The 17757-nt window shown below is 38.2% G+C and overlaps 1 protein-coding gene across 2 annotated transcripts in view; it reads left to right on the top strand.

The window, feature by feature from the left end:
* Positions 1–17757, top strand: part of MAGI3 (membrane associated guanylate kinase, WW and PDZ domain containing 3) — a 241320-nt gene that overhangs the window by 146447 nt on the left and 77116 nt on the right. For both annotated transcript variants that reach the window (XM_039249087.1, XM_039249088.1), the window contains exon 3: positions 13185–13304. In XM_039249087.1, coding sequence (XP_039105018.1) covers positions 13185–13304 — 120 coding nt within the window. The remainder of the gene's footprint in view (positions 1–13184; positions 13305–17757) is intronic.

The following is a 17757-nucleotide window of genomic DNA, read 5'->3' as shown; positions in this document are numbered from 1 at the left end:
GTGTTGGAGACTCTGTAGCCAGTGTGAAGCTCCCTTTATATTTATGTATTTATTTTTTAAAATGTTTTATTTATTTCTAGGAGAGAGAAAGAGAGACATCGTGAGCAGGGGAGGGTCAGAGAGAGAGGGAGTCACAGACTGAAACAGGCTCCAGGCTCTGAGCTGGCAGTCAGCACTGAGCCCGACGCGGGGCTCGAACCCATGAACTGCGAGATCATGACCTAAGCGAAAGTTGGACGCTTAACTGACTAAGCCACCCAGGCGCCCCTCTCCCTTTATATTTATTGATGTGATCAATGTGTTAAGTCTCTGTTTTGTTACGGCTTTATGTTTTACCCATTTATACATCTTTCATACAAAACCTTTCATCCTGTCTATTTTATTTGATCTCTCTCTTTTTAGAAATGTTTGTATCCTTATTCTAATGGCTACCTTAATATCTTTATGTAATACTCTATTCCTCCTCCCTTCCTATTTTTGTTTTTGTCCCAACTGTGAGCAATATTAAGTGATCTAGTTATTACTTCTTCCTCTCTCCCATCATCTGACTTGAAATAATATCTTGTTACTTCAAACAAATACATTCAGCAAGCTTCTCATATGCTTTCCCCATTTTCACCATTTTTTGATACCTGAGCTATGTCTATATTAACAAAGCAAACAGCCATTACATACTGTGCTCTCACCTCTACAGTCATCATTTATTCTTTATCCTGGGGGCAAATACGTACTGAATCTAACTGCCAATCCTTATGTTGTTGGTTCTTCACTAACTGTGGTTTTCTAAAGCTTCTTCTCCACTTGATTTCCCAGGAAGGAGTCAGAGGATCATCGTAGTTGGTCGGTGGCCTTCATACTTTTAAGTTTGGATGTATCTGAAATCTTTGGTTCATATTTTCTTTCCTTGACTGTCTTAACTCTATTAGTCAATTGTTGTCTTATGGCATAAAGCATTGTTCTTTAAAAGCCTGAAAACAATCTCATTTTCATTCCCTTCTAAGTAACTTGATATTTTGCCTGCGCGGGGTATCTCAGGGTAGCATTTTTAGTTTCATAGCTCTAGAGCTCCCTCTTCCCTTGTTAAAACAAGTTAATAAAAATACGTACTTGTACTTTCTGCTGTATTCTGCACTTTTACTTGGATCTTCTTTTAAGTGTACTTGTACTGTCCTAGTTTCGCAGTTCTCCCTCAGTGTGAGGTGCTGTCCTAGAAAGGAGCTGTGGTTTATCCAGGTTTAATTCACTGGATCCAAACAGCTGCAGCCTTTTCAGACCCTAACAGAACCTTAACCTGCACACTGAACGTGTCCAGATCTCCTCCAAGCAGGCAGTGATATATCAGTAATCATGCGCACACCAAAAGGTCTGTAATGACCATTCTTTACTAAAAGATAGTAAATCTTTGTGGGGAAAATTCTGATTCCAGGTCTGGGGCAAGGAAAGTCCAAGATGAGCTTGGAACATCTAATTGAACCCGAAAGTATGTAAATGTCTAACTATTGGGACATATCAGAAGCACATAAAAAGAAAAGCCATCTAGAAGGGGTGCCCACTGACAAAATGAGTAAGAGAAAGAAAGACTTCTCCCATTGGCAAACACTGCCTGTAGAATGGACAAGACTGTAATCCCTGAGAGAAAGGAGATTGCACACAAAGGAGTACTATGGTTTCCTCAGCCTTCTGCCTAGAGGCACTTTCTGGGCCATAGCACAGGGAGGGAGAGCTCAGGCAGAGTACGGAGGATCCTGAGTTGAAGGGACAGAAATCTGAGTTCAAGAAGTCTAAAGAGCCTGAGGACGGTGACAGAGTGGAAAGAGCTGTGAAGAAAAGGAGCTCAAATAATCTGCACAGGTGCCCCCTTGAGTCTTTTGTGGAATACTAACTAAGCTGAGAATGTATAGGATGAGACTCCTCGTGGCCAGGCAAAGACTCTCTGGAAACTGTAAGGTTAGCAGTTTCCAGAGCTTACATAGGACTGGGAGAATCTGAGTTCTAGCCCACCTGAATAAAGAGACCTCATAAGGTCATGGCTTACTAGTAGGGCTAAAATAGGTGTAACCTCCTTGGAGCCCACTTTAACAGAGTTTAATTAAGCAAGCCCTGAAAGGATCAAGCAAATATGCATATAACTTAACTGTTAGGAGAAGGAAAGGAGGGAGAAAGGGGGGGAGGGGAGAGTATCAACACTCTTTAAAGGAAGACAACAAAATCTTGACACTGAATAACATATTATTTAAATGCCCAGTGTCTTATAAAAAATATTATATAAAAAGAAAATGTGGCCCATAATCAAAAGAAAAGTTAGCTGAAAGAAAAAAACAAAACACAAATATAAACAGGTATCACCATACTACACATTTAGAGTTATAAATATGATCAAGGATTTAAAAAGCCATATGAATAAAATTAAGAGAAAATGGAATTTTTAAAAATGTTTATTCCTTTCTCAGGGTGAAAGAGACAGTGTGCAAGCAGGGGAGGGGCAGAGAGAAAGGGAGACACAGAATCTGAAACAGGCTCCAGGCTTCGAGCTGTCAGCACAGAGCCTGATGCAGGGCTCGGACCCACAAGCCATGAGATCATGACCTGAGCCGAGGTCAGATGCTTAACTGACTGAACCACCCAGGCGCCCCAAAAAATGGAATATTTTTTTAAAGGACTAAATGGGACTTCAGAAATTCACTGGATAGGCTTAACAGCAGGTTAGAAACTACAGAAGAAAAGATCAGTGAACTTGAAGACAAAGCAATATAAATGAATCAAACTGAAACAGAAAGGAAAAAACTAAAGACATAAATTATTTTTTTAAGTAACCAGAGAGAGACATTTCTACTTCTGCCATGAATGAGTAACTGGTACTGGATTTACCTTCTTACTGTAAACAACTAGAAATTGGTCAAGATATATGTAACAGCTATTTTCAGAAATTGGGTTATTTATAGGCAGAACAGAACTTGTTCATATTGAGCAGTGCATACTGTCAAAGCAAAGAGGAAGAGGAAACAGAAAAAAAAAACTATGAAATAAGCTAAAAAATTTTTAAATTTGATGAAAACTATAAATCCACAGAGCTGGGGGGATCTCAACAAACCCCAAGCAGAAGAAATAACACATCTAAGTATATAATAATCTAATTGCTGAAAACCAGTGATAGAGAAAATGTGAAAGGCAGACAGGAAAAGATACATTAAATACAAGGGAATAAAGAATGACTGCAGACTTGTCAACAGAAACCAGTACAAGCCAGAAGTCAATCAAATGTCATTTTCAACGTGCTGAAAGGAAAACTTGCCAACCTAGATTTCTATATCCTTCAGAGAAGTAAAGGATTTTTCAGGCCCAAAATAAAAAAAAAAAAAAAAAAAATGGTGAGGGAGTTTTTCACCAGCAGACTTGCACTGTAAGAAACACTAAAGGAAATTCTGCAGGTGGAATGGAAATGATACCAGAGCAATAGAACTGAAAGGAGAAATAGACTACTTCATTATTAGAGTTCAAGATTTTAACACCTTCTTTAGGGAAAGTAGGCCAAAAATCAGTAAGGTTGTAACATGGGTAACACTTTGAACCCTTGACCTAATAGCTATTTAGTAGAACATGCTTCCCAGCATGTTCTAGTGCACATAGAACATTTACAAATAAAGACTGTATTCCAGGCCATAAAACAAGATTCAATTAATTTAAAAGGATTTAAATAATACGAAATATATTCTGTGATCATAAGGGAATTGCAAGAAATCACTTAACAGAAAAATGATCTGAAAAATCTCCAAATATTTGGAAATTAAATAGCATACTTCTAAATAACCTGTGAGGTAAAGCCACAAGGAAAATTACAAAATATTACATCAGCATCTCAAAACATAATCAAACCCAACCTGCCAATACTGTTGTTACAACAGTGTTTAGAGGGAAATTTATAGTGTTAAATACTTAGAAAATAATAAATAATCACTGGTCTAAACTTCTACTTTAAGAATCTAGCAAAAGAAGAGCAAAGTAAGCCCAGATTAAGTAGGAGGAAGGAAATAATAAAGATAAAAGCAGAAATCGATAAACCAGAAAATAGTGAATAGAGAAAAATCATTGAAACCTAACACTGTTTCTTCCTGGTCAATAAAACTGGTAAACTTCTAGCCATACTGTTCATGTGAAGAGAGAGAACACCCTATTTAACGGCATCAGGAATGATACAGATGGCATCATTAAAAGTCCTACAGATATAGTCTAAACAATTTTGTGACAATAAACTCAACAACTCAGATGAAATGAAAAATTCCTCGGAAGGCAGAAACTACCAGTGCTCACTCAAGAAGGAAGAGATGAACTGAGTAACAGTTCTAAATTTGTTGAAGGAATTGAATTTGTAGTTTGTAACTTTCCCATTAAGAAAGCCATCAGGGGGCTCCTGGGTGGCTCAGTGGGTTAAGTGTCGGACTTCGGCTCAGGTCATGATCTTCTTGTTCACATCAGGCTCTATGTGAATGGCTCCGAGCCTGGAGCCTGCTTCTGATTCTATGTCTTCCTCTCTCTCTGCTCTCTCCCACTCACACCTGTCTCTCTGTCTCTCAAAAATATATAAACACTAAAAAATTTTTTGAAAAAAAAAAAAGCATCAGGCCTAGTTAGTACAGGTGAATTGTTCCAAATACATAAAAAAGAAATAATACCAATTCTATACAGATTATTTTAGAAAATACAGAAAGAGGGAATTTCCCAACTCATTCAATTCTAAAACCAGATAAGGACATTCGAATAAAATAATAGACATAGTCTGTTGTGAACATAGACTTAAAACTCCTTAAAATATTTTAGCAAATCAATATATATACCAATATGTAAAAGAGATAATAATTACGACCAAATTGTATTTGTCCCAGGAACGCAAGGTTGGAATAACATATGAAACTAATATAGTAACAGACTGGAAAAGAAACCAACCCAAACAGAAAACGGATAATCTTCTCAAATAGATGCAGAAAAAACACATGACAAAATCCATCTCCCATTCATGGTGCTTCATGAGTTCCACCAGTGCACCTTCTGATTTCCATGCAGTTTCCTGATGAGTTTGATGGGCACCCCAGTGGCTCCCCACATTTCAACAATATCCCCTGTAAGTGGCTTTCTATTGGGTTTCTGGCAAGTCCAGCCAGGGTCTCAGCTGGTTTTCTAGTAAGTTCAAAACGCCCCCCACCACAGGCAGCTTGCTGGATAATTTCATCAGTAGTCCAGCAGATTGCTCCCTGTCCATCAGCCTTGACCCACCAGCTGTGAACCAGGTTCATCCCCACGCTGCTCCCACACCTTTCCACCCCAGAGTTTGGGAGTGTTCTTCCCTTCCAGCTTTGTTCCTCATTGGAGTATTCTCCTTCAGCTTTAGGGTGGTGTTCTTTAGAGGACTCTTTTATTTCCTCTTAGTTAATTTCTTGTAAATAGTTAATAATTGATTATATTAAGCTATCCTTGTTCAAGTTACCATGTTTCTCTCCTGTTTGCATCCTGGCTGACACAGATTCGGTGCTGGTAGTGGTCCCAGGAGACAGACCTTCCAAGAAGGAATTTTCAATTTGGTTGTGTTCTTGGGGCTTGAGCACAGTGCCACGTTCATTCCAGTGGAAAGCAGTGTGCTCACAATTCATGACAAGAAGTGGGAGCACAGTTCGATCACAGTATAAACTGGTTCGTTGTGGTGAAGAGTTAGCTGAACCAAGTACCTTGGGAACTTGAAATTTGTGCTCCTGAAATGAAATTGTAAAGCACACAAAGTATCAATTATGTTAGCTGGTAGTTCTGACTTTGCTCGGTTGCAAATATTCCAGTATAAAAAAATTTTTCGTATTGCATCGGCACTCTTCAAATTGTTCAGTCTGAAGGCATCTTCAGATTGGGCACTACTAGTCACTGGTCATTTGAGTAAGCTTGTTTTCTTTTCAGTGATGAAAATATGTTGTCTCCTTGCTCTGATGTTGGTTTTGCCATTGAAATCTATATTGCTTTTACTTCAAATTTTAGACCGGTTTCTGATTTCAGGTTTGGAGTGTTCCACAGCGATGTGCACTTCTCTGGGCATTTCTTCTATTCTTCACAAAGCACTGAAACTCGTAGCACATACTCAGGCAATGGAAAAGACCAAAGGACATTGTTGGGTGGTATTCAGATAACATTCAGATCTCCCTTCAAGGTTAAATCCTTACATAGAATCCCATGTCAGAACTGCCAACTTAAGGACTTGTTTTACCTTCAAAGCCTGTGATTTGGGGGGAATACCAGTCATGGGATTTATATAAAGTATAGACGCATCTAATCTTACTAATACTGTATCTGCCAGAAAGACCCACTGTTAGCAGACAGGGCCTTGACCTCACACTTGTAGCCTAGGGAACAGCTGCAAGTAAGACTGACGAGTGCGTTGTGACTGTCACTCCCCCGCGTGCTGCTGTGGAAATGCCAACTTTACCGTTTGGTTTCACTTTTCAGTAGTTTTTGCTCTTGCTTTCAGTTGATACCCTTAGTTTCCTTCACACCAGTAACGTCTCTGTGTCGAAAGATTAAGCTTTAATTCTCACAGGAGAATTACAGTACTTGTTTTCACAGTTCTGCCAACTGATTTTTCTTGGGGTTTCAAAAAAGTAAATTTGCCAAAAATCTTCAAGAAGGAATTCTTACATGGAAACCCTAATATAAATCAACTGCAGCTCTCATATATGAATTGGTGAGAATGCAACATATACTAACTTTGGGGCATTTTCTTTTAAAGTTGAACATACACTTACCAAATGACCCAGCATTTCCCAGGTATTAACCCAACATAAATTTAAATATATGTCTGCCCCAAGACTTGTAACTTTATAGCTATTTTATTCATAATGTCCAGAATCTGGAACCTACCCAAATACCCATCGATGGTGAATGCATAATCAAATTTTGGTATATACAATAGAATATCACTTAGGCAATAAAAGTCTATTGAATTACAACAAGGATAGATCTCAGAAGCCTCATGCTAAGTGAAAGAAGCCAGATACAAACCACTACTGGAATCAAATGAATGTATGATTCTGTTTCTAGGAGATTCTGTTAAAGACAAAACTACAGTGATAGCCCATCAGCGGCTGCCACAGGGTGGGGACAGCAAAGGGGCACAAGACAACTTTTAGGGGTGATGGGTCCCCAGACTTACAAAATTGTACTGTTAGAATTAGTGGATTTTGATTGTAGGTCAATTATATCCAAATAAAGTGACCAAGTAGATCCCCACAATTGTATTCTTTCTGCATTATCGGTAATTAGAAAGTGAAAGTTTACAAAAAGATATTTGTAATGTTTGAACTAGGTATTGAACTAGGACCATAAAGAAGGTGTAAAGATACTAGCACATTTCTTGTTCCCGGATTCAAGATTCATTATGATGAAGATAACGTTTCACCTCAAATTGATTAATAGAGTCATTCTAATCCCATAAAAATTCTAGCATTCTTAGCCTCTTTCTCTGTTTCCAGATTTTATATGGAAGGGCTGTAAATGGAAAAAACAAAATAGGTGGACTTACTCTACTATATATCAAGATTTATCATGAAAGTATAATAACAGCACTGTGATAATGATGTGGGAATGGCCAGTGGATAAATGGAATGTAATAGAAAACCCAATAACTCACCTAGTTGTATATAGAGGTTTCTGTTTAAGATTTCTATGATGGAAGTGACCTTCCCGATCAAAGGGGAAAATAATTGACTTTTCAATAAATTTGTTGACCAGCCATCTGGAAAAACAACAGAAGTTGGACTCCTACATCCCATCAAGCTAAAAAAGATCTCTTTTAGTGCACTAAACTACTAGGTATGAAAGGCAGAGTTGTGATGGCTTTAACAAAGAATAGAGAATATCTCTATGGCCTTAGGAAGGATTTCTTCAACAAGGCACAGAGGCATTAGCTCTAAAGGAGAGAATTAAGAAATTTAACTACAATAAAATGAAAAACTATTATCATTAAAAGTCCATTAAAAAAGATGAAAAAAATCACGGGGTGGGAGAAGATAGGGTCTGTTCTGCTACAATATTTGTTTCTGTAATATAACTAAGTTCATATATGATTGGTAAGTAGGTGGGATAATGATGTCAATTTAATGGCAGTAATATTGGTTCTTCTTCCATTTCCCCCAGCAAGCTAATGTTTTGTGTCATCAAGTAGCGGCAAGTAAACAGAATATACGAACATAGTTGAATGTTGTCTGCACCATACATGATGCCCATTCACCTCGATTTGATGTCTTCTCAATTTGAACATGTGCTTTATCTTAAAATCATTTATTGACATTTTGCCTGATCTCATCTTCATTATTCAGTAGCCTCAACCCTCCTCGTATCCCTTCCTGTCAAGCTATTTATTCATTTCTTTTTTTAAAATTGTTTTTTAAAGACCGAGTATTTTACTTAGTCTGGCAATTTTCTTAGGAATTTAAAATATCTTTTAAATTGTATTCATGGTTTTAATTAGGGTGATGACTGATTTTGCGAGTGCTCTCATTGCACAGTTGCGATAGGTTTTGAGAAGTCACCTCTGACCCTGTTTCCTCCCTAACCTCTACAATTTGGGGAACACAGTTTTTCATGAAGCACTATTTCTAGGAAACATGTTTCACATACTTGCAGAAACTCCCTGTTTGCAGCGCTGTATGTGACCGGGGCCTAGAGTGGCTCATCAGCTCTAAGACACAGCTATTTTACATTTTACCCTCTCTCCAAGTGGACTGTAGCTTTCAGTAGGTGGAGTCTTTCAATTTCAATTGCCATTTGGTTTTCTTTGTTAGTGATAAAATAGTAGTGCATTTTAGAAGACATAGACTACTTAGATTTGATGAAGCACTCTCGTATCCAGAATGTAAAGAAAAACAAATCAAGTTTTAGAAGACAGGCAGGGCAATAGAGAAATGGCAAAAGCCTTGACCAGTCACTTCACAGCTGAAGAAATCTCTATGGCTAGTAAATATTTGAAAAAGAATGTATAATGTCATAAACCAGTTGTACATTAAATGCACAGTGAGATGCCTTTACATGTCGACATAAGTTTAAAAACCTGGCAGGTGTTAATGAGGACGTAAAAGAATGCATATGTCATGATTCCATTACCATGAAGTTACAGAACAGGCCAAATTAACCTGTGTTGCTTAGAAATGCATTACTTAGTTGGTAAACATTTTAAAGAAGAAAGGAAATTGTCATCACAAATATCAAGATAGTGAGTACATTTGGGGGTGAGGGGAAGGAGAGATTTTTGGTTGGAGGCATACAAGGGGGCTTTTGGTGTCCTGGTGATGTTCTCTTCACTTGGATGGGTGTGATGTATTATTAGTTGTTAAACTTTACATATATGTTTTATCAACCTTTCTATGGGTTTCAGAATCAAACAAAAGAGGGAAATGGCCAGTTTTATCAAATGTTGATACAAGGTCAGGTAGTACGAAGACTGAGACTCCAGCAAAGTGGTTAAGCAAAGTGGAGACTTCTGATGAACAACGCAAATTGTCTCAGCAGAGTATGTGGGGCGGTGATCTGATTGGAATGGGCTCAGAAGACAGTGAGAGGAGAGGAGTTGGAGACTGTGCGTAAACAGGACTGAAGAATTTTTACGTAAAAAGGAGAATTATAGTGGTGACTGAGGCAATACAGAAAGTTTTACATTAAGTATATAGAGTATCAGGAGAATATAAAGATAAATTTTCTGGAATGCTGAAGACAATGAGGTAGGGTAGAAGAAGGGAGAGAACTTTTTATGTGTGTGGGATTATACTTTTTGGGGACTAGGATGTCAAAATTTGTGGTATCTATATTTGTTAAGAGAATTAACATTAAAGCTACTTTCTAAGTCTTGGAAACATGTATGTCACACCTACCATTTCATATCTACTAATGGAATGAATCATGAACCTCATCTTGCTCAACACTGCTTTGTAGAAAGAGGAGGACGCCCAGAGGGATTAAGGGCTTGCTTAAAATTGTACCATTAATAACAATTCTAGACTAAAACCCAGAGTAGCTCCTGCCCCTTGGATCAGTGCTCTTTTTATAATGTTATCTGTAATACGGTTTTCTTTTAAGTGGGGTTTTATATAATCAGTACTTGTTATAGTAGAATTTATTTGGGTAATATGTCTATTAGCCTTTCCCACATAGCAAATCACCCTAGCACTTAATGGCTTGAAATAACCATCGTGCATTATTTCTCATGAATGATTCCGTGAGTCAGAGGGACTCAAGTGGGACCACTCTTGTGGCTGCAGTCATTGGCGCCTCCACTTGGGTTGTGGGGGCAGAGATGGCCTCACTCACATAGCTGGAACCCTGGTTCCAGACCCTGGGGCTCTCTTATCATAGTCTAGGCTTCACTTCCATACTTGGTGGTGGAATCATTCCAACATGGCAAAGAAGGAAGCCTAGACTCCTGAAATTGGACAAAATCATGTCCTCCACCTTAAATTCCAAACAAACCATGAATCCAGTCTAGATTTCAGAGATGAAGCAGTAGGCTGCCCCATCACTTGATAGGAGGAGGTAAAAAATATTGTGGCCACATTTTTCATCTATCACAAATTATTATAAATTTTAAATTTAATCACTAAATTTATTTTCTAATGTTAGTTTTTACTTATTATGGAACAAAAGCTGTTAAGCTTTTGGGGGGAATCTAATGATGTAGTTTAGTCACTATATATATAAGAAAACAAAAATTTTACAATGAAAACAATATTTTAACAACCAAAAAGAAAGACTTTTCAGATTTTGTATCCTCTGTGATATAGAGCAGATAAAGAAATGCTCATTTTTTATAAAAAGTTGGGTAAGAATGAGGGGTAAAATTTGTTGAATACAGTCTTTGTTGCTTATAGTGTTGGCTTACTTGTTGTTTTCTGAGATCGTTACCATTAATGTTTTATTAACATCTTTGTGGATTTTTTCATGTTATAGAATGTATGTAACAGAATGTAACGCAACTAAACAGTAAGAGCAATTAGTAATTTCCCATGAATTATAATAATAGCATATTTCTGGACATTGCTAATTATATTTGTGTAAAATTTCACATAATTTCCTTGACAAGTGTCTGTATTGCATACCTACCATGATTGTTTCACTATGCTAAGACCTGAGGCTATTACTTTGAACCACTTAGACGTGATTCCTTCATGTTCCATACCCCAGAATGGCTTTTTGAAGAAACTTTTTTTTTAATGTTTATTTTTGAGAGACAGAGCACACACACATGGAGGAGGGGGGTGTGGGAGAGTAGGAGCAGAGAGAGAGGGAGACAGAGGATCCAAAGCAGGCTCTGCACTGACAGTGATGTGGGCCTTGGATCCACAAACCGTGAAATCATGACCTGAGCTGAAGTTGGACAGCTTAACTGGCTAAGCCACCTAGGTGCCCCACTAAAGAAATTTTCTAGGCCAGGAGTTAGTTGAGGTAGGAGTGTGAAAGGGAAGAGGAAGTCTTCCAGGGAAAAGATTGGCTTGGACAAAGGCCTTATGGAGGTAACCAAGTGCAAGGAACATTAAGAAAACTGGGAGGGAGGGGAGGAACCTCTTATGGTTAAAGCCTGGAATGTGAAAAGGGTGAGGCAGTAAAGAACCTGGAAAGGTAGAGTGTGGACTTAAATGCTAAAGATCATAGGAAACCTTTTGATGGATTTAGAGGTTTTTTGCCAGATGATTGTGTTAGAGAAGTCACTGGCTGCAGTCTTGGGTAAGGAGAGTAGCCAGGGAGAGCACGGTTTGAACGTAGATAGTAATATGAATTAGGTGAGTATGAGAATGAATTAAAGTATGTCAATCTCGAGGTATTCAGGAGATGGAATCAACCAGATTTGTTGACTAGATGCGGAACAGATGGAGGAACCCAAGATGGCGGACTCGCTAGTTTCTGGCTTGGAGCGCCATTCATGAATAGGGAGCAGAAGTGGAGGAAGAGGTTTGGGGAGGCATTCTTGTGCAGGATTGGCGACAATATCCCAACTCTGTTCCCAGGCTAAATACTTGGGTCTCTTTATTGTATTTTCCACTATTTGAAATATTTTTTCTAGTATCTAGAACTGATACTAAATTTTCAATTTAATTGTATTCAGTAAAATTCAGTCAAATGTAGCAATGCTGCCGTAACTTGAATTTATACTTTTGATCTGAAAGAGTTTACTTTAGCATCAGTTCTTTAATAGATAGAAATTTAGTGTTGTATTGCCATAGTGTAGTTCATTAAACAGTGTATTTCTTAAATTTTTGAAATTACCTGAGAATAATGGCTAAGACACAATATATGAATACCTACCTTAAGCCTTTTATTCATTAATCTAAAATAATTTCATAATTAATATTTGTCCAACTTTTAAAACTAGGCTTTATTAAAAGAACCTTTAAAAATTGTTTCTCTCCTTTTATTGTCCTTCATGACTCTAGCAAGTAGAAGGTTAGCTTACATTATTCCAGGGAAGAAACAAATGTAGCTTGATAAAAATGAAGTCTGCATACACCTGAAACTAATACTGTATGTCAACTTTACTTCAATTAAGAAAGAAAAAAAAAGAATACATGTCCCCCAAAATATGAAGTCTATCATGGGAAGATTTATCTTTCCTTCAGATGTTAAGCAGTGATAATTGAAGTAAAAGAATTAACTGTTGGGGGCACCTGTGTGGCTCAGGCGGTTAAGTAGCCAACTCTTGGTTTAGGCTCAGGTCATGATCTCATAGTTTGTGAGATCGAGCCCTGTTTTGGGCTCTGTGCTAAGAGCTCTGAGCCTGCTTGGGATTCTCTCTCTCCCTCTCTCTCCTCTCTCTCTCCCCTTCCTCCTGCTCATGTGCAATCTCTCTTTCTCAAAATAAATAAACTTAAAAAAAAAAAAAAGACTTAACTGTTGTGTCTTAGAAAGTTAAGCTTCCTTTGACACTAAAACTTTTTTTATAGCTATCTATAGATTTTATTAAAGTGTGTTTAGTCATTCTACATTATTGTCTTACTCTCACGTAAAAATTCTAAAATTTTCTGATCCTCATTCTAGAAGGTTCCATATATTCAGTAGTATGTTTCTCCAATGTGTTCTCTGTTGACTGTATTTTCTGTTATTCTCAATATTTTGTAAGTTTAAAAGCACTTTACAACCTATTTTTTTCTTGTTTTTTTTTTTCCCCTTAGGCACTACGAGGGCCCCCAGGGACGGGGAAGTACCAGGGGTGGACTATAATTTCATTTCTGTTGAACAGTTCAAAGCACTGGAAGAGAGTGGAGCGTTATTAGAAAGTGGAACGTATGATGGTATGTCCCCAAATACTGACCACAGCGGCAACCTACAAAACTATGTGAATTATTAGGAAACTGATTAGAATTATTTCAAAGGGAATTTGATCAGTAAAACGCCATTTTTGTAAAAATTTTTTCTGTTGGTCTTTGGGAAATTTTTCTTTTGGTTAGACTCTTTGTCATTTACTAACTAAAATGGGATTAAATAATAAGCACAAAGATTCCATCATATTATGAAGCAGATTGTGAAGAATATACTGAAATCATTCAAACTGGCCATTTGCATATTTCATAGGAATTCATATTCATCATATGAACTCAGCATGAGTTTGTTGATTGCTCTCTGTTTGTGGTTAGGAATCCAAATACTGTGCACTTAAAGTCTATAGCTTGGCTCTCTTTGAAGAAAAGAATATAGATTAGTGGGGAAAACCACAAAAATAGAATAATTGATTTTCTTTTCTTATCTCTTCTCTACCCACTTGACTCTAGGAAGGAGAGACTTAAGACCAGTTTCCATTTTTAAATGAGGCCACATTCCATCCTTTAACCTCCCCCTTACCTCCACTCTCCACTGGCAAGCTTGTCCCCTCCCATGGCTTCCTGTACTTCTCCATCATTGTTTCATCACCCCAGCATGGTCGCCTTTATCACATGCTTGGTGAAGGCAGCATCATGTCTTTGTTCCTCAGAAGACTCTTATAGTGTTTAGAAACAGTATTCAATAAACACTGACCTTGAATTCATCGTATCCAAAGGGGTATTTGTGTGCATCTGAGAGAGTAACTCATAATTTCTCACTTTAGCTTCACCTGGGCTCCAAACCGTGGAGTCGTCATTTGCTTCCTCCTCTTCCTCATATTTCCATGGTCTGGTACCAAATCCAGCCATTTCTTCCTCTGCAGCAGCTTTCCCAATGCCTTTCTTTCCACTGGCTTGCGTCTGGGCTACTGTGGTTGATGTCATTTGTTCACCTTCTTCCCTCCGTGCAGCCCACCTGCCCATGGCTGCCGTGCTGGTCTTCCTCCAGCACACCTCTGCTTGTGGCTCTCTCCTCTTCAAAGTCTTTGGTGATTTGCTTTTGCCATGGGCTCTGGGCTTAGCTCCCACAACTCATTCATTCATTCATTCATTCATTCAGCAACCCATTTTCTTTTTATTTTTAAGTTGGTTTATTTTGAGAAAGAGAGAGTGCACTTGAGCAGGGGAGCTGAGAGAGACAGAGAATCCCAAGTGGGCTCCACACTGTCAGCGCAGAGCCCAGTGTGGGGCTCGATCCCATGAACCACAAGATGGTGACGTGAGCTGAAATCAAGAGTCAGATGCTTAACTGACTGAGCCACCCAGGTGCCCCCCAGCAACCCATTTATTAAGTACCTACAATATGCCAAGCAGTGTAAGAGGGAATAGTGATACTGTGGTGAATAATATTGAAACAGTACTGCCTTAATACATCCCAAATCTAAGGAGGAAGGTAGTAAAACAAACAAAATCAAACAAACATCAAAAGGAGATGTTATAAAGGAAACAAAAATAAGAGATTTAAAGAAAATAGTAGGAATATCTTATTACAGTGGCCTGTGAAGAGAGGAAGTGGCCACTGCCATCTTGTATTTTTATGCAAATAGCCTATTCTCATTCACTTCCCTCTTAGTGGCAGCCAGATTGATGCGTTCAATATGTATGCCTTTGTTTGTATGCCTTCTTGCAAAATGTATATTGTGCCTCATGTGCATGCATTTATTATTTGCATGTATCTACTATTTATTATTCTAGAGCTCATTCAGTTTTTAACTGTTTCCCATTATTTCTATGTTTTCTAGATTCACCCATGTTGCTATACTGTATTTATGTGTAATTCATTGCCTTTTTAACCACCACACAGTACTCCATATTGTGAATCCACAGCATTTTATGTAACCCCTCTCCTAGTGATTGACTTCCAGATTGCTTGCAGCCACCCCCACCCCCATCACAGACAAAGCTGTGACATCCTTTTCTCCTAGAACTGTGTGAAGGTGTCTGTGGCATATGTACCCAGGGGCAGAATTGTGGGGTTATAAGGGCTGCCTGTACTCGCTCTGGTGAAGTGGTTGAGGTAGCTCTGCCTCTGCATTCCCAGTAAGTTCCTGCAGCAGCCCCAGTAAGGACTCCACATCCTCACCATCTAGCTTTAGAATTTTGTCAGTCTGGTGGTTGTAGAAGTGCTATCTCCTTTAAATTCGAGTTTCTCTGGTCATCAGAGTGTTTGAGCATCTCTTCATATGCCTGTTACTAAGTATCTTTTGGTTCGTATTTTTTTTTTTAAGTGGGATCTCAATTTGTGGACATTTCTTAGATACTTAGATGTTTACTTAGAAATTAATTCCTTATTGGATATAGATGTTTTCTTCCATTCTGTCACCTAATAAGCTTGTTCTCTGTTTCTTCATTAAACAGAAATCCTTAATTTTTTTAATGTTTATTTATTAATTCTTGAGAGAGAGAGGGGCAGAGGGGCAAAGGGAGAGAGAGAATCCCAAGCAGGCTCTATACCGATAGCGAAGAGCCCAATGTGGGGCTCAAACCCACGAAGTGTGAGATCATGAGCCAAACCAAAATCAAGAGTCAGATGCTTAACCAACTGAGCCACCCAGTGCTCCAGAAATCCTTAATTTTTGTGTATGAGATTATCACTGTTTTTTTTAGGGTTTGTGCTTTGAAGTTTTGTTTAAGAAGTCTTTCTCTGTGGGTGCCTGGGTGGTTCAGTCTGTTGAGCTTCCAACTCTTGATCTTGGCTCATGTCGTGATCATGAGATCGAGCTCTGCATCAGGTTCAGTGCTGATGGCACAGAGCCTGCTTGTGATTCTCCCTCTCTCCCTGTCTCTGCCCCTCCCTGTGCTCATTCACTTGGACCCTGTCTCTCAAAATAAATAAACGTTAAAAAAAAAAAGTCTTTCTCTGCCCTTATACCACAAAGACATTCTCCTTTTCTTTGCTCTGTTAAGTATAAGAACGTGGATTTGACAGTGTGGAGTATTACATGTTATTAATTGCTGTGCTGAATTCAAAGGAAATGCAAATTGAAATACTCCATTTCACACCCATCAGATTGACAGAAATCTTAAAGTATCATAATTGTGGGAAGTGGAAACTCCCATACACTGCTGGCAAGAGTATAAAATGATACGATCCCTTTTTGGGGAGCATCTTGGCATAGCTGGTAAATTTGAAGATGCACTTAATTCTGACCCACTAGTTCCCTCTTTTAGATGCCTACTCTAGAGAAACCCTTATCTCTGAGCATATATAGTCACATACCAGACTGGTCATTACAGCATTAATTTGAAACGGTGAGAGAATGGAAACAACTCTGTTTTAGTAGGGGAATTGGTAAGTGTGTTTTAATTTGCTCATGAAAATGGACTATTATACAACAGTTAAATGGACTTGAATCTACATGTATGAACAGTAATAAGTCTTAGAAATCTAATTGTATAAAAAAAATGCTGCAAAAGAATCCATACAGCATACCGTTTAAGAAGATATGAAATGTTCTAAAAACCTTTATGAAGCTTTTATGAAAACACTGCCACTTATATGTTATGTGTGCACGTACATACATCCCAGCTGTACACAGTGTAACTTCGGGACAACTCCCAGAGAGTGTAGGAAGGATGGCGATTGGAAGCTAGGGCTTTAATTGAATATGTGACCATTTATGTAAGTCCTTTAAGAGGGATAAAAGGAAGACCTGAAAGGAATCTGGTAAAAGCTAACTACATAAGGCTGCTTCTAATACAGTTGTCTGTGGTTTTGTATGCATTTAAAATATTTAATAGTTGATAATTCTGTTTGAAAAATTTTAAAAACCTTCAGAAAAGAAAAAGCGGAGGAGAAAAAAACCCTCCAAGACAGTTTCAAAAAACTGAAAACCTTTCTTCCAATAATAACGATAGTCAGGATTCACAAACCATGTCATTTTTGCACCTTGCTGTATCTGAAATCTTGCTATTTACCAACAACCCAAGAAAAATAGATCTAATTTCCTTATAAGGAATGCTAATTTTCTTTTTTTTAATTTTTAAAAATGTTTTATTTATTTTTGAGAGAGAGAGAGAGAGAGCGCCAGTGTGAGCAGGGGAGGGTTAGAGAAAGAAGGAGACCCATAATCTGAAGACAGGCTCCAAGCTCTGAGCTGTCAGCACAGAGCCCGACATGGGGCTCAAACCCATGAACCATGAGATCATGACCTGAACCGAAGTCAGGTGCTCAACCAACTGAGCCACCCAGGCACCCCTAATTTTCTTCTTTGATCTAAATCCAATAATGGTGTTTAAATAAGGAAACTGCCTACATTTATTATGAAGTCCTCAAACCTTCACGAACATGGGTAGTAATCTAAATATCCCAAATTTGTCTGACTTCACCCTGGAAGACAGTTAAACTTCTTGAGTGAGGTAGTAGTTACTAAATCTATACAGTAAC

This window comes from Hyaena hyaena, unplaced genomic scaffold (genome assembly GCF_003009895.1).
Source record: "Hyaena hyaena isolate Hyena2069 unplaced genomic scaffold, ASM300989v1 scaffold_330, whole genome shotgun sequence".
Classification (NCBI taxonomy): Eukaryota; Metazoa; Chordata; class Mammalia; order Carnivora; family Hyaenidae; genus Hyaena; species Hyaena hyaena.
Note: the sequence above shows the minus strand (reverse complement) of the source record. Positions and strands in the feature narration are given on the sequence as shown.